The 26,102-nt window shown below is 34.0% G+C and overlaps 1 protein-coding gene across 2 annotated transcripts in view; it reads left to right on the top strand.

Moving 5' to 3' along the window:
- Cdh8 (cadherin 8) overlaps positions 1 to 26,102 on the top strand; it is a 333,641-nt gene that overhangs the window by 266,574 nt on the left and 40,965 nt on the right. For both annotated transcript variants that reach the window (XM_076838247.2, XM_076838246.2), the window contains exon 9: positions 5,767 to 5,884. In XM_076838247.2, coding sequence (XP_076694362.1) covers positions 5,767 to 5,884 — 118 coding nt within the window. The remainder of the gene's footprint in view (positions 1 to 5,766; positions 5,885 to 26,102) is intronic.

Here is a 26,102-nt window from a genome sequence, read left to right as displayed (position 1 = left end):
TAAGGCCTCTCAAAATTGCTGAGGCTGGACATTAACTTTCCATCTGCCTGTCTCAGATCCTGGAGCAGTTGGGATTACAGGCGTAGACCGCTGCACCCATCTGTTTTTAATACTTGTAATTTCATTAGGTTACAAAACACATGCGATATGCAGGATCCAGCAAAAGAACATAGAAAGCAGAATAAACAGCAAGTTCCTCGCTTTGTGTGGACATATTCTTGAGCAACACTAGTTCTGTGTAGTTCAACTGAGTATTAATAAAGGGGAATTTAAAAACTGACACAGAAGTGCCATAGTGGGTTAAAAAGGCACAATTCCCAGGTGGTCACCTAGAGGACTGAGGACTTCGCTTAGTGTTTAAACTTATGAGAATTGATGAGAACGCATCTTTTTCATCTTGCTGTTGTTCAGAAGGTCAAACCTCCAACCTACATGCTCTAAATGGTCATATATGACATTTAGGAAAAGGGGGTTCCATGCAAGAAAAACAAAGTGAAAAGATACTTCAAATGGGTAGGAAAAGAAAAATCTGGCTAGAGACTGGATTACTGTGCAAATTATCCAAAACATTCTGGCAATGCCCTGTAAATGGAGAGGAACTGGGACTGTGTTCAAACTACTTTGTCCAGTTTTGAAATAATTGTGGATAAATCGGCCATTGTGTAGATTTCGATATAATCTCTCAAATGCTTCTATTTCCTCTTTCTCAATTAACCTTCATTGTTAAAACTTAATTTTCCATTTTCAAGGACACCATTTTTTTAGGAATTAGCTCTCATCCTACTTTATTTAACTTCATTTAGTTATGGGCACCACAGACAACCTGATAGAAGCCACTAATTTCCCCCTCATATGTAAATATGTAAATATCTTTAAGCAATTTCACTTTCATGTTGGCAACTGTAAGACACATGAAGCTCATCTGTGGAGCTTTCCTTCTTTCCCAAGATGGAAAATATTAATCTAGGAAATAGACATTATCATTTCAGAAAAATTTATATGGATAATCAGAAATTAACTGGAAAAAGATAAGAGAGTTAATAGAAAAGTTTAAATTATGATATCCTTTCTGCACCAACTTTGACATCCCCTTATTTTTTAGTGACCCATTTATATCACTTTCCAATTCACAACACTGCAGGATTTCCAGAAAAGTAAAATTAGGTTTTACCTGAGAAGGAAACAGGGTGCTTCAATTGCATGTTCAATTGCATGGCTATCATTTTGGAGTCTTCCAGAACAATAGATATATGTTTCCAAAGCCTTGAAAAATGTTCCAAAAGTTGTGACAGATGAGTGCTCACTGACCTCTTCAACACTTGGGGAAACTTATGACTTCTAAATATTCACTTGTTGTGAATTTTGCCAATCAGAATTAATAGGGAACATGAGCCACAAAGATATATTAGTTGTTTTTACTCATTCTCCAAAATATTGAAAGCTCAACTCCCATTTAATAGAAATGTATGAGCAGCATGTAAGAATACCAGCAAGATTTTGAATTAATATTGGAAAGGAGGAATGTAAGAAATTTGTAATCAGGCATATCTGGAATGAGAAATTATATATAACGTCTTTGATGCATTGGGATGCTGATATGTCTCTGAATGCCTACTTCTCAAGGCATTGAGAGGAATGGTAAGAATGTGAAATATGTGTACCATCATTTATTTATTGATCCATCATTAACTTATTTAACCAATACTTATTAAGTAGTTGCCATGTGCCAGACATTGGTCTAGGAGTAGCTCTAAGAGATCCCATGATGTCATCATGCTTGTTAACAGATCAGAACACCAGAAATAGATTGTTACCTGCTTGTCTTTTCACAAGTTATTAATGGCAGGGATACTCTACTACTACTAAGTGTTTCTGAGATCATGTAAAATAGTCCAGAAAGGTTTAGTAACACTGTTAATAAAAACAACCTGATGTATGTAGATTGGAATTAAAAAGTACAAGAATATTTTTAGAGTGTCAGACTTATGCTGTGATATACAACTTTTAACTTTTCTTCAGTGTCTTGCCTTTGGGAGGTGTTTTATTTCAAATCAATAGTCTCAAGAAATAAGACAGAGTCAGCCAGTCATGATGGTGCACACCTATTATTCCAGTGGCTCAGGAGGCTGAGGCAGGATGATGGCAAGGTTGAGGCCAACCTAGCAAGACTCAGCCTCAGCAACTTAGTGAGACCCTGCCTCAAAAATAAAATGATAATAATAAAGAAGAAGGACTGGAACTGTGTCACTCAGTGGTTAACCATTCCTAGGATTCAATCCCTGGTACCCCCCCCACTCCCAAAATAAGAAAAAGAAAGAAAGAAAGAAAACTAAAACTCAGCTCCCATTGAAATTCAAGCACAGCCTGGAATTCATTTCCTCATGCTGACATCCCAGATATGCTTTTTTTCCCCTCCTGATACAGTTATATATTTTACTTTTAGCTTCCCCTGAAATTCAATAGATTTCACAATAAATTATTAAACATCAGACTTGTCAGTTGCATCCTAACTTTTATGAATAAAAGGGAAACATTTAAATGGAAAGTTAAATGCATATTCCTAAAAATCTATAACCTCTCCAGAAATTCTGACATTATTCCCATGAGATAGCTCTTTAATTATTTTAAAAATCAACTGAGGTCATAGTAGCTCAGGGGTGGAACGATGCACTTTTCATTTGCCATCTACTCAGTGCGCCTATGCAATATGCCTCTCTGGAGGAGCACAACTTTGAATAAATCTGTTTTTCCTTTTCTTCTACTGTTTAAAGTTAAGTGTATTCAAATGTTATTACATCAATGAAAACTTCAGCCTTATTAATATGGGTCTCTTAATGCATTTTAATGCCACAAAGTCCTTCAAATGATCTACTGGACATCCAATATTAGATAAAATGCCCAGGCAGGGGCTATCTGCATTAAAATAAAAAGGAGTGTCAAACATGGTTTAACCCAAAATCTTAACCACAGCCAGTTTAAGGATATTTGAAATAGGATTTAAAGATTTACCATTTTACCATTTTAACCACTTTCTTATCAACACATCATGCACTAAGTTTAATATATGTTTAATGATACAAACTTAATAATTATGTGAGTTGTGTGAACACCATTCTTTTTCCTTGACTCAAAACTGTGGTTCTTGGATGTAAATGTACACTTGATTCACAGAAAAGGTTGTTGACCCTTCAGATTGCCAAGCCATATTCTGAAACTTTCTGGTTCAGTAATTCTAGAATGAGGAAGAAGAAATTGAATACTTAATAAATTTCTGATTTACATAAATGAAGGGGGGAAGCCATATTCCATATTCTGGTGGGAGTTCAGTTCAAATTTTCTGAGCTGTGGGGTTTGCAGGCAATTGTACTCCTTTGCTGCAGGTAAGCTAAATTACTGCATGCTTTGGGGGGTCATGTTGGCTCTGCTTATCAAATAACTTTCATGTGGATGCATTCCAGCATGCATGAGCTTCATGCAGATTACTTACAAATATATGAATGGTATTTACTTTTCCCACTAATTATAAACAGGAATGCATTTAATTATGAGTGAAGTCCATCCAAGAATTCCTAGAAACCTTTTCTTCTTTGTGTTTATTCTTCTCGTGCACCATATGCTTCAGAAGTTAACTTCTGCAACACCTGGGAATAAAATTTTGTGCAGAGAAGATTGAGTAAATGGGAGAGGGGCTGCTGAAACTGCTGTGGTCACAGGAAGACTCTTGCCATTTTCTTCACTCTGGAATATGAAAATCCACACCGCTGATCTTAAACGAAGGGGCCAATACATATTTTTCTGTTCAATATTTGTATATTCATGTTGTCTAAAAGAGTTACCTGTATTCCACATCATCTTCCCCTTTCACATCCATTCATGCTTATTTTTAACAAAACGAAAACCCCAGGGCCTCTCTCTGCCCTTAAATGTCAAGGCAAATGTGCTATGTGTTTAGCTACAGCAAATACAATTTTGTTCTCCTCTAAAATGATTGAATGGGATCTCTAAATAACATCAGTTATTTCACTTATCACAGAGCCATCTCATCAATAAATACTAATGACCATAATAAAAATAATAATGATGATGACCAGCACTTCATTAAATATCCCATAGGAATGAGGCAGTGTGTCAAGAGAGTAATGTGAATTTACATCAGTAATTTAAAGAACCCTTTGAGAAAATGTATTTTTTCTGTTTTAGGCCTACAAACGGTACTGAATTTCAGATAGAGTTAACTCCTTCAAGGATACACAAAGAGTCACACGTAAAAATTGGACTTCTATCTAGGAAGTTTACCAAAGTCCTTTCTCTGAATCGCTACATCACTGACTTAACCACTAAATATATTTTGGGGTATTTTACGTTATAGTATCACTTAAACTATATTTAAACAAAAAGAAAGAATATATTTCCATTTAAAAGTGCAAAAATTGAATTAAGAGAAGTTATTTTATTTTTATATTTAGGGTATTTCCAATCATATAATATGTGCTTGATATAATGCAAAATGGCATGTCTATTGAAAGTTCTGAAATTGAGGTTCTCACCTTTGTGCAGGTTGTAAGTTACAAGGCAGTAACTACCATTTTACAAAATGAAATGATCCATTTTTTCACTTTAACTTGCAAAATTCAATAGAACATAAATGTCCAAACAGGCATAATATATTTGGTATGATTTTTACATACTCAAAATGTCATAAAATTGAGCAAATTTCACTGTTAACTATTTTTTTTTAATTCTAAATCTATGATCACCTTGGCTGCTAGGCTTCATCAGCATTTTTTACAGACTTTATAATTATAGTTGTTTACTGTAAACATTGGCCTTTTGTGGAATTCATTTCATAGCTTTTTACAACCGACTACAATGGAAATTCTACACAAGATGCTGATGACAATAGAAGCATAAATGTCAGAGGTAATAGAAATATAAGCTATACTTTTATTATATTAGCTCTTGCCCAGTTTCCCATTAAAATAATAAATATCATAAAATCATACATACAAAGACACATCTCTGACATCCAAAGAAATAACTTAGCATAAAGTTAATGTAGCTTTGCAAATGAAACAAGTACATTCTGTAGGCACCAATTCCAAGTATCCGTATCTATCCAAACAGTTCTCTGCACAGTGGTAATTCTTCTAATCCCTATAATTTATTCATCTCAGGATACACTCCAAAGCATTGTTTGCATATGTTATCCACTAGCTTTAAAAGCAGTATTCATTATTGGGAGGGAACAGATGCAACTCATCAGAAAGGTTTGTTGCAGTGATGTTTGTGTGGCAGAACTCTCTATTTGGCAAACACTTGTAACCTGATGAGCAAAATGAAAGAGTCGTCGTCGTAAGAACTCAGAATTTAAGTCCTTTACCTCTAAGATCCTCCCAAGAGCCACACTGCAATCACTGTAACAATTCCAAGTCTCATTCTAGATGCCCGTAAATACTCAAATTGGAAAGAAACCTGTAATTGCCCAGTGGAATTTTCAAATACACTTAACTTTGCTATTTCAAGCCACAGACTCCAAAGGACATGACAGTAATGCTCTTAATTTTCATCAACTTATCAAAGCTGAGGTTTTAAAGTGATGAATTTTTCTCCTTATTCTTGGCACCAACCATCCATGACAATTTAGAAAGCTGAAAAGAAGTGTTTGGGCCAAAGCATCAGACCACAAAAGGGATATCACTAGGGGTTTAATGACAGTATGAGTCCTGTGATGTGATCAGAAATACTGATGTGAATTTTATGTTACAGGTCATTCAAACAGTGAGTGCCATGGACAAAGATGATCCCAAAAATGGACATTATTTCTTATACAGTCTCCTGCCAGAAATGGTCAACAATCCAAATTTTACCATCAAGAAAAATGAAGGTAAATATATAAGCTTTGTGAAACACGGTAGAGCATAAATCGTAAGATAGGATGTGCTTTCCTAATAGAACTGAAGAGTATCATTAAAATAATTGTTTTCATTCCAAGAGCTTTTGAAATCCAGTTTGTTAGGCTAATACCATGGTAATTACATCACTTCCCCTTTTCAATGTCGAAACAATAGATAAGAAAATTGTTAATGTGGAAATTAATTTTATCCCAGGGAATACTTCAATCACCTTACTTTAAAAATGAGGAGTCAAATTTAACCCCTGTGAAAGCTTCTGGGAACTTTGAGATACTGAGATATCTGCCAGAGGAGGAACTGGCTTGCACTTTGCAGTTGTTAAGTTTTAATTGAATGTTTACCAAGTCTTTAGGGAAAGTCTATTCTAATTTTGCCTGGTTTGTGAGTACACATTAGAGGTATTTGTTTTAAGCCTGTTCTGACTTTAATAATAGCAATTAGATCAGAAAATCCTTCTTGAAGGACACTTTTGTCAGTATAATTTTTTGAACTAATATAAACTGATTTTATTGTTAAATCTCTCAGTCACAGAGAATATTTAACCTATTTCATTATGTTTTGAGGATACAATGTGGATTTCCATTTCCTTTAGTATGGTTTATTACATATGAAGACCTTAAATCTTTTTTTTTTTTTAGAAATGTCTATTTCATCTGTATATTATCATTTCCTAATCTCTTATACATTTAACAAGGATTTTTAACTCAGGTTTGATGAAAATGTATTTATCTTAGATTTAGTTGTTTTAAAACAATTAGCAAAATATAAGTATCCTCACAGACTTTTTATGGGTATTTTTGAATTTCTGAATGAGTCTTAATTTGGTTCACAATATCTGTTGGCATTATTTGCTATATTCTATTTAAAGGAGGTAAGGAATTTTGGAAGAATTAGTTTATGAAATAAAATAATATTATTTTAGAGCTTGGGTTAAATATATCATAGCCTTGACTTTTAACAGAATGCTCCTTACTTCTTTGAGAATACTTTGATAAATGTAGATGAAGCACAGAAAAGTAATTGAGAAGTGGTAATGTGAATGTTACTCACTTACGTGGCTTCCACGATTATGAACACTAAAGTGAGGAAATCATATTTTCCCTCCTCACAAATAGACTGCTCATTTGTTAGGAACTATAACCTAAGACCAAGTTTTTGCTCCTTATTAATAATGCCTTGATTTCTCTTTTATAAATGTTACATGAACATGTTGGAGACAACAGCCCCATCAGAATCCCCAAACTGAGCTGAAAGTTGTGTTTAAGTGTGGTCCATGCTTATTTTGAGTATGAACTACTTAGTATCTGGAATTGATTTTTAGTATTAAATTCCTTACATTTTTAGGTAAGAGATGTTTTCCCATTCCAAATAGTAAAGAGTTTTTTGGTGTTTTCTGTCCATTTCATGATTCCAAATATTAAAGAGTTTCTTGGTGTTTTCTGTCCATCTCATGATTCCAAATATGCTTGTTGTAGGTTTGGCTCTGGAAAGCACTGCAAACACAGTATTGGGTGAATGGGAAAATATTATTGGGTATCATGAGGAGTGTAAATTTGACTTGCACTTAAAATGACTTAGTACATTTGAAAAGGAAAACATGCAGTCCCCAGTGAATGAATTTCATGTGTGTTCTCTAATTTAAACAAAGGGGAATGAAGGGAAGGGAAGGGGGATAGGAATAGGAAAGACACTAGAATGAATCTGGCATAACTGTCCTATGCTCATATATGAATATGAATACACAAACAGTGTAAATCCACATCATGTATAACTACAAGAATAGGAAGTTATATTTCATGTATATACAATATGTCAAAATATACTCTACTGTCATGTATATCTAAAAAGAACAAATAAAAAATTTAAAAAAGAAATGGTAGAAAACAAAATGCTATAACATAGAAAATTTTCTTTGACCATATCACACATTTTAATAAATTACACAGTAGAATATTAAAAGCTATGTAGATTATATGTTATTTTGAAACTAGAAGCTATATTTTTAGCCTATCTAATAAGTTTTCCTTTTATCTTTGTAAATATTCAAAATAAAAGAATTCAGATATTGCAAACTGAATCAAGATTGAAAGGACACTCTGCTCTATGTGTCATAATTATTTGTTTTAAACTATGTGTTCATTTGTTTTACAAAGAGTGACCATATAATTTATAATTCCAAATGTGACTTTTTTCCAAGCAAAAGGGGTTGCCATTTATATTTATGTCTAGAAAACACCATAAACCAAAACTGTCTTGTAAGGACATATGTTCACCATGATTTTGGATTTAGGATCCAAATATTCAACATCTCCTCATAGAATAAATCATGAACCCACAGGTCTTTGGAATAGATATGTAAAGTTTATACTCTATTTCCCTTTACCTAGATCAGAAATTTATGAATTTTGCTCCATAGACCATACTGCTTGACTATGTGCATAGTTACTACAAGAATGAGAGAAAATTATGTTTATTAATACATAGAAACAAAGTAATAGAGTTTGTCTAACTTAAAACATTGCTATAGGTAAACAGATAGCCAGATAGTCCCTGGACCTGTTGCCAATCCATTGTTAATGATGAGAAAAAATAAAAATAACTTTAAAAAGAATCAAAATAATAGAATTACTTCTACAGTATATTTTATGTTGGAAATATTAAGAAATGAATAAAATGGTATAATCCTATTAGAAATTGATTATTATTAAGATGGATTTTAAAAAGGTATATATGGACATTTAAATGAGCAATGTCTCTCACTGAGACCATTATGAGTTATAAGTTCCAGCCCACTAGGACAATATTAAGATCCAGAGATATCTAGTATATTCAGATTCATAATTAATGGGTGGATTATTCAACTACTTAATTTGATCTTCAAGGGAGATAATTTCAGCACTTGGTATTTTCTAAGTAACTTGCAGCCACGACTTTCAACTCAAAATTCTTTTGAAATTTCTTCTCTTTCATATAGATTGATGATAATGAATTTTCAGGTAGCTAATTCATAATCAAAGACAAAAATGAGACAGAAATGAACTGTCTCTTGTATCTGAAACAATTGAGTGATTTCACAGACAATTCTCTGCAATAGTAGGAAAGCAACCTTCAATATGGTTAAAGGTAAAAGTAAAGTTCAAAAATATGATGAATCATTTTTATCCCATGTATACACACACAAAAAAAATCAGAGTACCTTGAATTTTCTAATTATATAGCTTGGACATTGGTCTCTTCATCTTCTAGTTAGGTGAATTTATAAACAAAGGCTTTTGCTGACCATATTTCAGTATTGGCTTCCATTCTAACTGTGTAAATGGAAAATACCCAACAATTCAATATAATAAGACAGGGAAGATAAATGGTCCTTTTACAGATACTGAAATATCTTGCTTGCAGGAAATTTGAGGTTTGCAGAAAACTCCTCTTATCTAGCCTGGACATCGTAGGTAAATTTTTTGATGGGAATTGCCAGAATACATCTGGTAAAATGGGAGTCTGCATGGTTCATACTAAAATGTTGGAATCGTGTGTAAGGAAATGAGTAGGAACATTAAGCTGTGCCTCTAAGGAGTGCCAGTGGGAAGGAAAGATATTGACAGTAAAATGACACTTAGTTTTGTCTTTTTATGCTTAAAGGAAAAACAAAAGCAAGGGAACCATAGTACCTTATGATACTGATTTTCCCCTTGATATGTTAAAAAAATTGCCTGAAATCTTTTTTATAAGAAGCTCACTCTAAAAACAGAATTTTGATAATTAATCTGAATACTCTAGATGCTGACTAGAACTTCACAATGAATGTGCTGTATGTTATCTCAATGTCTATAATATGGCTCCCTCTTCAGAGTATAATTCATGCTTCATCCTAAGAATTTCCATCTCAACTGAATATCCCACTTCAAATGGAATATATATATATATATATATATATATATATATTTAGTTTGTGTCCTGTAGAAGCATTCCTTGTAAGAACATTCTGACTATAAGCAAAGTATTATAATCCTCAGTTTTCTCATCTATAGCATCAGGTTAACAATATACCTACTTTCCCCTTAGGAGTACTCTGATGAATATGTATAAATCAGGACTTAGACATCTCTTAGCATAGAGAAAACCACTTATCAATAAATGGGAGAAGATTATCTTTACATGAGTCCATTAATTCATAACTTCTCATGTTATGCCGTATCTCCTCTGGCAAATTATTCTCAACCAGGTCTATTTGAAGCTTTTATTCTATAGATTTTTTTTAAATGTGCAGTGACTTCGAAAGGGGTCTCATCAATACTTCAGAAGACATTGACCTCTAGTAGAAGGCACTGCAAGAAATCTTCCTATGCAATACTGTAATGCATTACAATGCAAAGAGTATTATAATAGGCAAAAGGTAAAAACAGAGGAGGAAATGAAGGAGGAGGAATAGAAACAGTGAAAATACCCACCAACCACAGAAATAGCTGTGGGGTTTCTGGATCTGGTTTTGAATTGAAGACAATCTTTCATTATTTTTCCCCACTTCTCCTTGCTAAAATGACGCTCCGGCTTTCTCCACACTGTGGTTAACCCCAGCTTCCAACTTGTTAGGATCACTTTCAATTCTAACACATGAAGTTGTGGGAACCATTTTGCATAGGCTTGACTATTGCAGACAGACTTTCTTTGTACTTTTGACTACTGTTAGCTTATCTCAGACTTCTCTAGTAAAAAATAAAAATAAATCCGTTGCCTGAAAATGGAATGGATCTACCTTGCCCAACACAACCAGAGCTGACACTCTTTCTCCTTCTAGGTCCTTAGGACTCCTCATATTCAGGCCATAGGTGTCAAGGTGGACAAATACTTCCTGTCTCTTCTCTCTGCCTTAATCTTGCTCTATCCTTCCAGGCTGAATTGTACCTGAAAGTCCTTGTTGCTGATCCACAGGGCAAAGAGGTCACCTTGGTAAACCAGCTGTGCTCTTTCTGGTTACCTCAGCCCTGCTTGAGTTCTCCCCTTACTACAGGATGCTTTGAAGCAGACAGGACTTCCCTAAATAATTTTTTTTTCTTTAGTAGCCTTAATAAAAGTCCCAGTCACTCAGCTACTGCAGATCTGTTATTATTGGGTTTCCCAGGCAACCGCAGCTGAAATATGCTTAACTGAGTATGATAAAGAATACTTAACGTATGTTCTTTCTTTGCATGATGGAAAAAAAAAAAGTGGACTTTCCCACAGCAAAATAACACAGCACCAAACACCAACTGTAAGAGTTTTCCATCTAAATTTCAGCTCTTGCCCATATGAAGCATGGCACTTTTCCTCCAAGTTGAATAATTAAAGGTAGCACCCAATTTGTATCAAACAGGAAGTTCAATGGATCCCAGATAGGTGGAATGACATAATACATACATGATCCCAAATGCCTCTGCCTTAGTAATTCATTGTGTGTGCTTGCAGCAATCTGCTGTGGATAAAAACCCATTTATGTTTCATTTTGTTGCATAAACCATAATTAAGGGCAATGTGCAAGCTATGAAAAATAGATCTGTACTTATACTTTCTAAGTTTTTTATGACTACATCGATAGGTTCAAAACCAAGGAATTTTTCTTTACCTAGCCTCTTATTTCTTTTTAGTTTCTATGGTTTTCTTTTCTTTTTTTTTCTTTTTCAAATCATAGTGCAAAGGTACCTTCAAAAATGAAAAATTTCCTTTGCAAATATTGAGAATCCTAAAATTATTACTCTGGTCAGAAATAGTACTGCCCTTTGTATCTGTTTTTCCATGTGTTATGAGAGACAATTTAGTTCTGAGATTACTGACTACTGGGATATAATTTAGATACATATCATGGATTTATATGTTTGGTTGTCAAAATGCTATTCAGAGTTGTGAATTGGATCAGATCTTCTCTGTCAATTTGCTAGCAATCATTTCTGATCCTTACAGGGCATTCTAATTCTGAAGAATTTTGAAAGAGAAAAAAAAAACAAATAAGTTGGAACATGTTTGGTTATCTTAAAATTATCTTTGTTATTTTAAAGATATCTTAGTGCATAGGACCTTTCATTTGATAAATTTGTTTACTGAGAATTTTGTTTCAAATCCTTGTAAAGAAAAATAGCCACATGGGGACCAAAGAGAAGTACTTAGAAAAATATTTTTCATTTAGCCAGACTTGTTTGCACCACTTTGTTATTTATGTCATTAAAAATGATGCTATTTACTGATTTATCATTTATTTCCAAGCATGAAAATAAGTCTTGGGATTTTGTGGGTGTCAAACAAACACGACTGTCCTTTGGAGAGCATAACCAAGGATTAAAATGGAATATGGAAACAAAATGAGCTGTCAGTCTATGCAAATTTTCCTTTTCTAAAAAAGTATTAAATGTAGTTGACAATCATTTCATCTGCTTTCACACAGAAGTTTGCATTTTGAATTAATGTGAGCACTTTATAGACACAACATTAGGCATACGTGACATTCTGTCTGGGGATGTGACCTGAATAACATTCACCAACTGCTTAGGATCAGTCAGTTTATTAAAGAAGTGGATAGAGAAGGTGGAGAAATAATTTGGCAACACTAAAGGGGGCACTTCACATAGATAAACATTAAAAATGTGGGATCTGGTGTGAATTAGAATGAAGGATAAAGGAGACTCTGTGCATTACATACTTCTTAGGAATATTTAGGGTTGAGTCTCAGTTCATCTGATTAGGATCTTGCAAGAAGGAGAACATTCACATGCATGCGCACACACACACACACCCAAAATAAATTAAATAATCTTGAACCTCTATCTATAATGTATAAACATTATTTACTTCCATATTGTTTTCAATAATAAAATATTATTGTAAGTGCAATAAAAATGGTACAGGGCTAGGTTCATTATCCAGTAAAGTAGAAATACTCAACAAATACTAATTTTCTTCTCCTCTTTCTCTTTTTTCTACAGTTTTGTGAATGTCCTGAATCTTTTTCATCTCACCAATATAAAATATAAAAACTATTTATAAAGAAGTTGAAACAAGTTATTTGGGACATTAATAGCCATATGTTATTCTATGGTCCCTTATCTCCTGGGCCAGTGATTGATCATGTCTGCAAACACAGTCCATGTGAAAGGCACAGGGAAAGTGAAATGGGAAAAAGGAATATTTGTATTAGGCCATTCTTTGAGTATAACTCTCATTAAAGTGAAATAATAAAAAATAAAAATGAAAAGTACCTAAAATTTGTGGTTTCCATAGGACTAGAGACAACGTACATCTTTTACATATTGACAAATGGGCTATTTTAAAAGAGACTTGATAATAACAGAAGTTTTGAATGAGGAGTACCTTAGTAAATAGCTAGCTTATGAGGGTCTTGCATGCTAAGTACAGAACTTAAAACATGCAAAATTAAAAAAAAAATAGGGCAAGGGAGATGGATGTCTGCTTCCCCGACTTCTCTTTCCATCACTCTCTCTGATTTTGTATACTGACTCCATCTACACCTAGACCTTGCCTTCAATATGCCAAACTAGTTGTACTTTTTAATTTCATCACCCTTCTCTTCCTCTGGAAGACACATCCTCCGTTCTCTCCCTTCTTTACCTAGCTAATTTCCAACCATTTATAAAAACTCAAGTAAAAGTTCTATTCACCTTGAAGCAGAACAAGTGGGGGTGGTTAACTATTGCTGTGAAGTATGTGTTCTGCTTTTCTCTGCAGTGCAGTAAGGTCCAGGTCTGCCAAAGCAGACATGAATCAAGGAATGTCTCCTCCACTGTCCTCAGAGTTATTAATAATAGATTGAATCTTTATTCACTTATTCATCCATTCAATACCAATTTATTTATTGTCTACCATGTGCCAGATACTACCCTGGGAATTGGGACTAAAGCAGCAAATAAAATAGACACTGCCTTCTCCCTCTGGTACTGTGTATTTTTGTTCTCCTCAGGACTCCGTCTTTGAATACCAATTTGAATTCTCAGAGAGGAAACTATAATTTAACATGGATTTTCTTCAGATAGTGGAGGGATTTGTAGGCTGTCCTGCAAAAATACTATAATTTAGGGTTGAATGATCACAGATTCTAAGTCCTGTGCTGCCCTAAACAAAGTTCACTCTTGGACCTTACCTGATTTGCAAACATGGGCTTATATAAGGATGAGTGAAGCTGGCATTGATCCCATCACTCCCATCTTTAGGAAGTTTTGGCCAGATAGAGTGGTGCTATACATCTTCATGGACAGCCAACACTCTGTCTCTCTGAATTTCATATTAGTGCCTTGTAATTAGTGAGCTCAGATGAGGTACATTGACCCAGTCTACTCAATGCATTGATAGTTGCAAGGTCAAAGGATGTTGGTGAGCCCTGTCCAAATGCAAAGTGATCCACAGGTGTGTAAAGGCTGATGATTCTATTTTGTAGGCTCATTACAATCTATCGTAGTTTTCATTCAAGTGACATTACATATAGTGTGTGCTTTTTATGGCTCCTATGCATGATTATTTCAGAAACCTGTCATTAAATGAGGACTTAGCAGACTTTTAGTGTATTATACTTACTGAGACCACCTGGCCACTGGAGGTCATAGAATGGTAAAAATATTTTTTTAAAAAAAATGTTCTATGATGCTTCCAAAGTGAGTTTGCTCATGGTCTTTATAGAGGAGGATAATGGTCATCCTTGGACCTTTCTGGGTTACTCATTCCCTTTGCTTTCATCCTAGTAGATTGCCTACTAGAATTTCCTTCCTGCATTGCTTGAGTAAATTATTCTCAGCCCTTTGAGGCTGTTTATCTTAGGGCGGTCTGAAAAAAATGTGATATTGTACCTGTAAGGATGAATACAACCATCCTTCTCTGACTTCATTCTTTTATTTGGCTTGTCAATGCTAGTGCCATCAATGGCATATGGATTTACTCCTGCCCCACCTTAACCCCTGTACTTAAGATCCCTCTCATCCTAATGGAATGGGTGACTGCTGGAGAGCTAAGGGCTCATGTAGTATAACAGTGAATGTGCAAACTTGTGGTATTAGAAGAAATATTACAGACTGAAATCAGAGAATTCCTGGGTCCACCAATTAATAGATACGAAGGACTTGGGTAAGGATTGGATAAGACTTTCTTGAATAGACTGTAAAGATTAGAGAATGTTAGTACAAAATTGCTGTGAACAAATGAAAGACTGCATTAGTGCCAAGGGGAGTACCCATAATTTATGTAGTAATTGATGGATTTTCTGTTATCAGTCTTCAAAAGAATGCATATGGAAATAATCTTCACACTAGAAGTCATGGTATAAAATCTTCACGTTAATAGGTTACATAGTATTATCAAAAGATGTACTGCTATAATATTGTCATTTCTTTTTCTCAGTATGTTTTGGCAGAGTACTAGACATTAAAGAATAAAATTATTCTCATATACTGAAAGAACTTATTAAACATACAGCAGTTGATTCTATTACTTTAGAATTTGGTAGGATTATATGTCTTCTAGAAGGCTGGAGGCAAGGAAATATAAGAATTCTGTGAGGACATTTAATAATTTGATTCATTTGATTTATCAGGAAGATAGCTCAGAGAAACAAGGCTCAATGAACTTCTGTATGAATAAGAAGAGGCTCTATGTCTGGCACAGTTAAGGGAGAATAGTCATTTTTAAGGTAGTTTACTTAAAAGGGAAAAAAAAACATAGAATGGTAAAAATATTTTTTTAAAAAAATGTTCTATGAAACATTTCATGAAGAGCCATAAACTCTGTGAGCATAAAACTTCACTGGTTCCAAAAAGGAAATTAATGAGATACTTCTTAGTATTTTGACTATATTGCTCCTTCTCTTGATGTCTTCAGCATAACAAATGTGTCCTACACATTTAAGAGGCTTTTACATACACATACAGTTTAATACAGAGACTGAGAAGTTTGTGGATATAAACACGTATTATATATATCATTAGTACATGTGAAAAAGTTTTGTCAGTGCATAGATTCAAATTTTAAAAAGTTAAAAATAGCTTTGGCTGTGCTCTGAGACATAGTATGAGTCAACATGAAACTTGATTTTGTTATAAATGTTCATAGGCTGAAGTTCAACAAAGAAATTTCAGAGTGGTTAAGAAACAATTATCTAAAATTCATTATCTTTTTTTCCTCAATGTAAAAAATTCCTAAAATATAAACTGGTAATTATATAGAGGTCACATTATGTTTGGGTAGGGCAGAAATAGGAAAAACTACCCCTCTATATTAATTCTAGTGTAACATTTTTCTCTTCTTAAAATAAGTATGAATTCTAAAATGGATGTTTACTTTTGCAAAAACTTTTTGTTCAAGGAATGACCTAGTTAACATTATATGCTGTAAAATGCAATTGCTTATAAAAGAACTATTTTTGAAAATGTAAAATATTGTTACAGAGATTAGGAAACAAGTTTCCATTTGTGATTTCACATATCCACTTATGATTTTATTTAAGGATCCTATGGTTATTCTAAGACAAATATACTGTATTTTACTCTGAATGGATTATTTGGTCAAGATGGAAGAAGAAACAATGGAAAAATGCATGGGGCATCTATTTATTTCAGATGTTTTTACATTGTCTATCTCTATTTTACATATGAAGAAATTGAAGCTCAGATAGGTGAAATGACTTGCCAGGCAGGTGGCTGGTAAGCTGCTAAAACTGCCTCCTCACAGTGTCTTAAAAACCTTCTAATTTATTCCTAGAAGACTGCTTGGTAAAGCAGTTCATATTTTATTTTATGGTTTAAGCACAAACTATGCTTCCTTTTGGCATAGAAGCATATAGAAGGTAGAAGCCATTTGCTAAGAATTGAAGAAGAGATTGTCTCAATATTAGTTGAGGAAAAATCCTGGTAACTTCAAAAAAAGAAAGCAAAACAATCAAAATGATCTATTGCAGGTATTCTAATCCTATAACAAATAATAATTATCATAAGTAGTACTTGGCCAACCCTTATTATAGGCCAAGCATTTTTTTCAATGTATCTAACTCTCACAATAGTCTTTGCAATTCATTACAGTGATACCAAATAATTTACAATCAAATTATTGCTTCATTGCCCATACTTAGCAAAATAATAATAAATTTGTTCTTGGACTAATCAGTCTATTCAAACTAACTCAACTTTCCACTCTAAATTTAAGGAACATATAGAAATATCTGGTTACAAAAATTATATTAAAAGAAAGATATGGGAAAAAAAATAAAAGCCATCAAAATTAAGACAAGAAATCAAAGTAGTGCCAACATGTGGAAGTACTGCATAAACATCAATGATGTGTACACACACACACACACACACACACACACACACACACACACGTCTCTTTAAGTGGAGGAAATCTATTTATAAGAATTTTGGTTGGAAAGCCTATGATAATCCTTTGTTTTAAAACCAAAGTGCCCATTGCTCTTTAAAATTTAGTAATCAACCCTGCATGGGCATTTTTTTTCTCTTTCCATATCTTCCAAAGAATTAAAACTCACAGAAACAAATTAATGGAAGTTGCACAGGGAACAGTACTAAAAATTTTACAGGAGAAAACACTGTTTAATCCTACTGATATTTTGTTTATTCTACATTATCCTATTTTAATGTTCACATATACACATGAATCAGGACAAAAAGAACACAGATCTCTAGTGTTTTAAAATGAAAGTAAAGTGCACTAAATGGAAAGAAAAGCATTTAGAAATATTTACTATTTTCTGGAAATAGTATTTTTGTACCACTATGATTCTGTATAAATAGTGTTTATATCTTCTAAATAATACAATCTTAAATTTAAATGATTCAAATTTAGGAACACAGAGATATGTGAGTCTTGACCTAGACCGATATTATAATTGTCTAGATATATTAGGAATATCATATTCAACTAGGAAAAAAAATTAAAATAGAGACTTCTGCTGATATATGATATATGGCTCTGTATTCATATATCATTGTAGTACAGTGGGGTCATTTGTGATTGGGAAAGGTCAAACATTGTGGTCTGAAACTAAATTGGGCAAATATTTTTGCATTGTCCTGATCCAACGCCCAAACTGTAATATCACCCTTTAAGACTAATGTCATCAATAAGATATTGTTAATGAAATACACCATTAATTTATATCCACCTGAGAATGAATAATGAGCCACTAAAATGTTGACAATTAAATACAATAGTTTGATCAACTTAATATATATAATATGTGCATATATATAAATGTGTGTGTGTGTGTGTGTGTGTGTGTAAATATATCTTCAGTATCCCAGTAAAGTGAGCACATTTGCTTCTGAGCAAAACTGAAGGAAAAAATAAGAATATAAGTGTTGGGTCTTGTTTTTTCCATATAGAACATAGTTTTAGCATCAGAAAACTTCACTCTCCAGGATTCTTCTTTCTCAGGAGTGTTGTGGCAATGTGCAAATGGAAGAGTAAAAGTGGAAAGTGGCAGAGACTTTTAGAATCATAATTCAAGGTAGGACCTCATAAGAAGGGGAAAAGGAAGTTGTCTTCAGGTAGGAATACAATTAAGGCATTAAACTAGCTAAAGTATATATTAAATTTAAGTATATATTATATTATATTATTATATATTAAATTATATTATTATATATTATATTATTATTACTTATATTATATTATATTGAAGTATATATTAAATTTCACATGCTGATTCCAAGAGGTCAGAATTCAAATCTGCAAGGGTAATATGGCAGTAGGAATTTCCAAAAAAAATAAAAAAACAACCAAACAAATAAAATCTCATGTTTTGGGATTGAAGTTATATCACCCATGATTCTTTCTCCAGAGAGTCACCCAGCTAAGGTGCATTGTTACTTGGACTACATGTGGCTCCTTACAATAGCAAGATATGAAAGGGAAAAGGTGAGGTATTAGGAAAGTCATAAATTCTAGTAAGAGACACAGTATAACTCAGAAAATCAATACCAAAACCTGGTCCTAGAGATTAACCAGAGCTAGTACACAAACTATTGATTAATTCCTGAATCTTTGCCACCCCCACTATTTGGGGTCCATTAGATGTTTGGTTTACAGACGAAGAATATTCACATTGTTTTGCATTTGAGCCTGTTTACATACAGAATACATTAGTTTTTTTTTTTTCTCTTAGAGGACAAAGAGTTTTTTAATATTAGGAGAAAATTAGAGAAATATGGAAAAGCAAAAGCTGTCATAGCTATGATCCTACTAATTATGATCCCATGTGGATGTTGTCTTTTTTCAGGCTTCTGGTATACAGAAAAATTATTGGAGGTAAAAATGATGAAAGAGAGCAGTGACAGATGTGATGACATAAGGCAAAGAAGCCATTTTCCACAGATTGGGTCCTGTCTTGGGCTCCACTGCTTGCTATTGGTCTATGATAAATTATTGGTCCTCTTCGCCTTAGTCTTTTCCCTTAAGAGGGATACATACAGGAATAACTGATAGCATTGCAAAGGGTACAAGAAAACAAACATACAAATAATTATATATGAGCTTCATAAATGGTCACTGTGATTAAAGAATGTGAGAGGCTGTTAAATGAGTAAATGCATTTAGTGTAACTTCACACAAAAGTGCTTTCTCTTAGAGACAATTAGATGGAGAGAGTTAATGCATTTACTAAAACTTATTGCTTGCATGTAGTAGAAACCCTGCTCAAATTATCTGCTCTATAAAGAGAAATGGACCCAAATAACAAAATGTCCAGAATTTAAATGGCTTGTCTAATTACCACATCCAAGAACTCTAAGTCTGCTGTATGGCACATCTTTTCCTATTCTACTTTCTGTCACCATGTGGGCTCTCTACATATTCTCTCCACAGGCTGGGAAAGAAAGCTCCCAGAGGGAGAAGTTCTGTATGAATCCCAAAGCTTGGTGTTTTGGAATAAAAAACCTTCTCTTTCTCAGATTCCATATCATTTCTTGGAAAATGTCCCATGTTTGGCATGTGACCCCACTGTGTCATTCTCTGTATATAGAGGGGTGAAAATGTTCTCAGGGCTGCTGTGCACCGCTGTGTAATTTGTTCTCTATTCAAGGCCCCTGGTCCTGCAAAGAATGGACACTGAGAACCTGCCCACACTTCCTCTGAAAAGCTGTGATCTCTTCGAAGTCCCTCTTGTCTCATTTTCAGTAAGACATAACATCATTTCCATTTCCAATCCCTGTAGCTGTAGCTGCCCAAGAGTGAGTCCATCTTTTAATCACACAAAAGCATCCCTTAGGCTAACAGCATCCATGAGACCAATGATGGGCTGCTCTGGTGAATCTTTCCTTTTTCCTGGAGGCCCTTGATTGATAGCCCCACCACAATCAGGAGAAAAGGAAGAAGGTCAGTTTTAAAAGGGAGTCAGGCTAGGTAAATAAAGAATAAGATAAGAGTCATAGATAGGTCAGTAGCAACAGTTCTGTGACCTCAGAGGGATTCCTTTACCTCCTCTGGGAAGATTCTCAGTATAGAATGACTCTCCGGATCAGAAAGTTATGAATTGCAGTTGTCTAATATGTGACTTACATTGCATTACATTGCAATATGTCATTGTGAGATGTGACATAATATAATGTAAGTGACAGGCAGCTAAAATTTTACAGCAAGAAAACTTTTTTTTTATATCCAGAATCTGCTATCAAATTTGATAGCAGCTATCAATCCATTTTCTTTTTCTGCAGATAGATCAAAACTTTGATGCTCATGAAAAGCAGGTCATTTTGAAACATCCACAAACACTTCACTGCCCACATGGCTCAGTTCTCATAAATCAGTTTACAAAACACTCTTAAAGCTGCTTCATTTTTTATTCAAATTGTTTTTGATTTTTTATACTACAGCAATGATGCTTTAATCTGTGAGTTTAGTTTTCTTTTAGATATTGCCCAAAGGTGATAAATATTTTATCCATCATTATTATTTTAGTGTCTAAACTGGAGCAGTGTTTCTTAACTAGGGGACATTTTATAATCCAGGGGACAATGATAATTTCTGAAGATGTCATACTTGGAGGAAGGGTAGGATATAACACTCATAACGACCTTTTGATTCCACAAGTAATTGTTTAAGTGAATTAGTCCAAATATGGTTTTGACCTCATCCAAACTGACCCAAGTCAAGTTTGATGAATCTAGAATGAATTTCTCCTAGTTATCAGAACCTCAATGCAAGTCATGCCAATATATCATTTAAATATTCAGCCAAATCTTTGGGGCTTAAAAGGTCCCTCTGTTAAGTGAATCTCTTTACTTAGCAAAGCTGATTGGGGAAATTCCCCACTACCAACAACCCCACAGAAGTACCTAAAGAAGAATAAAACAATGAACTTGGGTCTAATTCTATTCATCATGAGGTCCATCATTGAGGACCTTTAGAAATGACCTCTCATGCTCCAGTGGTCTCAACAACATTATAGGAATTTTCATAAAATGGATATATTCTTCTTTATGAAACAACACTGAATTATTCTTTTATTAAGCTTTTCTCTAAATATCATCTACTCAGCACACATAGACATGAAGCTTTTCTGATTGAAATAGATGGAGATACGATGAGAGACCCTGTGCTAGTCCCTTCACCCTGTTCATCCTCAATATGTCTGAGCCCCCTCATCCCCAACATAACCCAAGACAATTTGAAAACGGAAGAAACAAAAATTTCATCCAGGTTTAAATATATAATGCCAGGTACAGAAACAGGAGGATCCATATTGCTTCCAATAAAACCTACTATGGAGTGTGGACAGCTTTTCAAACCTTCTGCTTTGCTTCAAAAAAGGTACTTCTGAGGACAAAGCAGACAAACTCATTGTTAGTGTTTATGTTATGTGCTTCTGTCAAGAAAGTGTCAATATCTGGTACTTTTCTCTGTCACGATGCATGATGACCCTGGTAAAATAAAAATTAAAAAAAATAAATATCAGTAAACCGAATACCACAGGTTTTAGATTATGATAAACTGGAACAGTGATCTCTGTGGACCCATTCTTGAAGGAAGCACTGGATGCTTTTGTTGTTTTCTTTGTGGAGTTAGGCTATTACTGTCTAATAAAATGATTTTAAAGATTAAATATGATAGTGATGTAAAGCATTTACCAGTCTGATGCATAATAATAATTATCAATTATTGACAGTATTATAATAAGAATTAGTTGCAATGTGTTTAAGGTGGCTGACATGTAGAAGGTGCCTATACCTTGAGCTACTGCTATAATTTAGCTAAAATTCACAAGGAAGAGTGTCAAAATCATTTATAACATGAAGTTGGCTTAATTTTACTTCCTCCCATCATAACTTATGTATATTTTCTTTTCTTTATGGCTTTCTTTAGGACCTCAGGACCCCACTTTGGCACTCCAAGATTACTTTATACAGAGCTCATATCATAATAATAACTGCAATAACAACAACATCTAAGTGTCTAACACTTCTATGCAAGGTCATACTGTGAGGTACCTCTATGAGTGCCACCTGAAATCTTTTATGCTGTGCTAGATGTTTGGCAAACTTTTCTTATACAGGATGAGAAAAAGCTTTGTGAGCACCGTGCATTATGTCACATCTACTCAGATCTACTTTCCTAGTGAGAAAGCACCCAATAAACAACATCTTAACCAATGGACAGAGCTGAGCTTTAATAAAATCTTACAAATATATGCGGCAGGCTATATTTCATCCATAGGCCATAGTTTGTGGACTTCTGCCCCAAACACTTTATTCTTTGAGAATCTTTTACTGTATTGAAGGACAGAACCTAAAGGGGAAATATTTTTGTTTTCTAACCCAGGAAGCCCCATATCCTACATTCCATTAAATGATATCTACAAAATGAATACTTCTCTTATTTTTTGTTGTCATTATATTTTTGAACTCCACTTTCTTTTTTGTACCTTATTATATGTTGTCATAAGAAGTCAATTAGCACTTCTAACATTTTATCTGGAAAATGTCCTGCCAAGGTCCACAAATTTATTAGATGCTTTCAAAAATAAAAAATATATATATATTATTCACATTGCTCTAGACATTTTGGCAAATTTTTTCTGCTGCTATATAGTGCAGTTGACCATCTTGCTAGTTTCCTATAGCTTTTTGTCCACCCCTTTAATAGCCTCTACTAAGAAGATAATAACTTCCTTGATGCTCTTCCAGCAATGGCTAAAAGCTTTTCATCTTCCTTTCCAGCAAGCACACCTACCTGTTTTTAAAGCTAATGCTACCTATTTTAGGTTTTTCTCATAATGACACATATTTAAGCACCAACTTATGATTTGTTAGCATTTTCTATGCAAAAAAATAATCCAAAAAAATAGTAAAATAAAACAACGCTTTTAATGACTGGTGAATAGTCATCTGGATGATTTTTCCTAACTGACTCTACTGGAATGGAAGGTCTATTCAGGTCTTGTAACTTAAGTGATGATGGACTGAACGTTACATAGGCAGTAGGAATGATTTTACCATGTCTATCTCATCATCCAGAAGACCAGCATATACATGTGTGCAATTGACTCTGCAGGATTCCCAAATAGAAGGATCAAGGACAAGTATATGGTGCAATTTCACATTTTCTACTATCCCTCCAGTAAGATTGGTCAAAGTAGTATTACGTGCAGACCAAAGTAAGATTTATGATTAATTCCAGATTCAGGGTAGGAGACTGTCCAGTAGAATAGTTTTGGAAAGAACAGTTATTTGAGACTTTTTTTTAATGCAACACAAAAGTGTATAAGCAACATACGTTTTATTCAGCATCAGTTTTCTTAAAAGAAAAAAATTGATAAAATGTTTTACAAAGCAATAGAGGTTCACATTTCTATTTTGGGAGAGGGTGGCTTTAGCCTATGACTATGCCCAAAATCTCTGGGAAAGCAGGACTTATTCTTCCATCAAGAAAGAAAAATGATATCTTTTATTAACTGTCAAAATCAAGGCACACGCGCACACACACACACACACACACACACACACGTGCTCACATATCATTGGTGTGTATGTGGTAAAATTCCAGGAACATCAACAAAGTAGTTACATAGTCCTATCATACATTCTTAAGGGAAAAGTCAGAAAAATAGCAATACAGTAGACATTCTTTTATATAGGTAAGTCTTCAGGAATGGATCCATCTAACCACAGTAATGATGCACAGCAGGAGAAAGTGACTAAGAGAAATATGCTATAGCCAGGTTCATAGACAACAGAAACACTTTAGAGAGAAATCTCTGAGAGGGAAATCTCAGAGGGTCAATGACCACATTTGCCTTGTGATATTGAAATCCATGTCATCAGAATGTGTGTCATTAAAGCATTACTTTTTTCCATTATGTAGGATACATTTTCATGAGAATTTGCCTGGTTGAGCCCAGGTTTATGCCACTTGTTCTAACACTGTAGTTGTTAATAGTGATGGTACCTTTTATTTTTAAAGTATTTGACTAGCAAATCATGGGGTCACCAAACCATTAGGCTATGTCTGCTTCCCTATGATACAAAAACTGATTTTATCACATATTATAATTTTCAAGTATCTAATAATGTAGCTGTCAGTATCTAGTAAGGTGATCAAGACATTACTCAAAATGGCAAAGAAATGTTCAATGCATGTATGTTGGCCATTCATACTCTTCAGTATGTTTTCTGAATGTTGTAGCCTAGTATTATAGAAACTATCTGCATTTATACATTTCTTCATTTTATTCATCCATTTGTGCCCACTTGAAAGTTGACTGTGGGCCTCCCTATGGCTTATCAGGAAAGATATTGTAACAAATATGGTGGATACAGATCAATGTAATCCTGTTGGAGATCTTACTCTACCCTCTAACCATTGATTTGCTTATCAAAATCTTGGCTTTTCAGAAAGCACAATAAGATCATAGATAAACAAACCCCAATAAAATTGGGGTGACAGAGCAGAACAATGAGAATTAGGGTGGCAGAGCAGAACAATGATAATTTCTAAGAGGAGATAGCTGATCTGAATATTACAGAGATTATCAAATAGAGGAAGTAAAGTTTTAGTGGAAGTCCAATCCAAGGGAAAAAAAAAGAAAAGCAAAGAAGAATATATAGAAATGCATGCATATAGATGCCAAAAACAGTGTTTGATAATGCAAATAAAGAAGTTCAGATCAACAATGGCCTGGACATACTAAAAATGAATAGGGGGTCCTATACCTTATTTGAGGCCTTGAAAGTAGAAATCTAATAACTAAAACAATGATAGGAACATAGACAAGGTGTGCCTATAACACAGAGAAGGAGTTCTGATGTTCAAGTCTGAAAGAAATTGCTGAGGGCTGATTCTTCAAAGTAAGTGTGCCTAACAAAGGTGCATGACTTACCAGTTTAGGGATCAAAGATAAGGGGAATAGCTTGACTACACAGACATATATGTGAAAACACCTTTGTGCTATTAGATTGTGAAGTGAGGGACAGGCTAGCATTCACAGCTAAAACTGAGGCAAGATACAGACTGGGGGTGGGGAGATTTTGAGTAAATGCAAGGCTGAGTCTGCAAAATAAGAAAAAGAATAGGCAAAACTTCAAAATGATTTTGCATATTATAATAAGCCTTAAAAGAAAAAAACACCCACATGTAATAAATTATCTTTGTTAGAAAAAAAATAATCCCAGACATTCCAATTATGAACTGTGTAGATATGTTCATTTTATGTCCGCATTCTCTTAGGTTGGAAAATAATCTTAGAGTTAAAATGTAGTCTTGTTAATAATCATCTTAGTTGGCATGGACATAAATAAATAAATAAATAAACTAAATAGAAAGACCAGAAAGCTGAGATTTATTGCAAATGTTTAATCAATAGCAACTGTAGAGGTGTGTACGTTTTTCGAAGAAACATAAATATTTCACAATTCCCATTCCTACAAACACTGACTGAACTCTGAAGATCTTATCATGCATATGATAAAAATGGTGCTCTTTCAAACCTCATTTTTCTCATGTGAAATAGAAGAGTTTATAGAGATGGAAGAAACCATTTTAGAATCATCTATGTGCAAGAAAACTCATTTAGCACGAGTTTATAACTTGACACCACTGTGCCAAGTTATTCCAGGGTTTCAGAGAGCCAGTAGTGACAGAATTGCAACAGGGATCAATAAAAAAATCCAACATTCAAGATGAGAGAGAGGCATTATTAACCTTTAGAATTTATCT

This window comes from Callospermophilus lateralis, chromosome 18, assembly GCF_048772815.1.
Source record: "Callospermophilus lateralis isolate mCalLat2 chromosome 18, mCalLat2.hap1, whole genome shotgun sequence".
In the NCBI taxonomy this organism is placed as follows: domain Eukaryota; kingdom Metazoa; phylum Chordata; class Mammalia; order Rodentia; family Sciuridae; genus Callospermophilus; species Callospermophilus lateralis.
The sequence above is the reverse complement of the archived record's forward strand: the minus strand, read 5'-3'. Positions and strand labels throughout refer to the sequence as shown.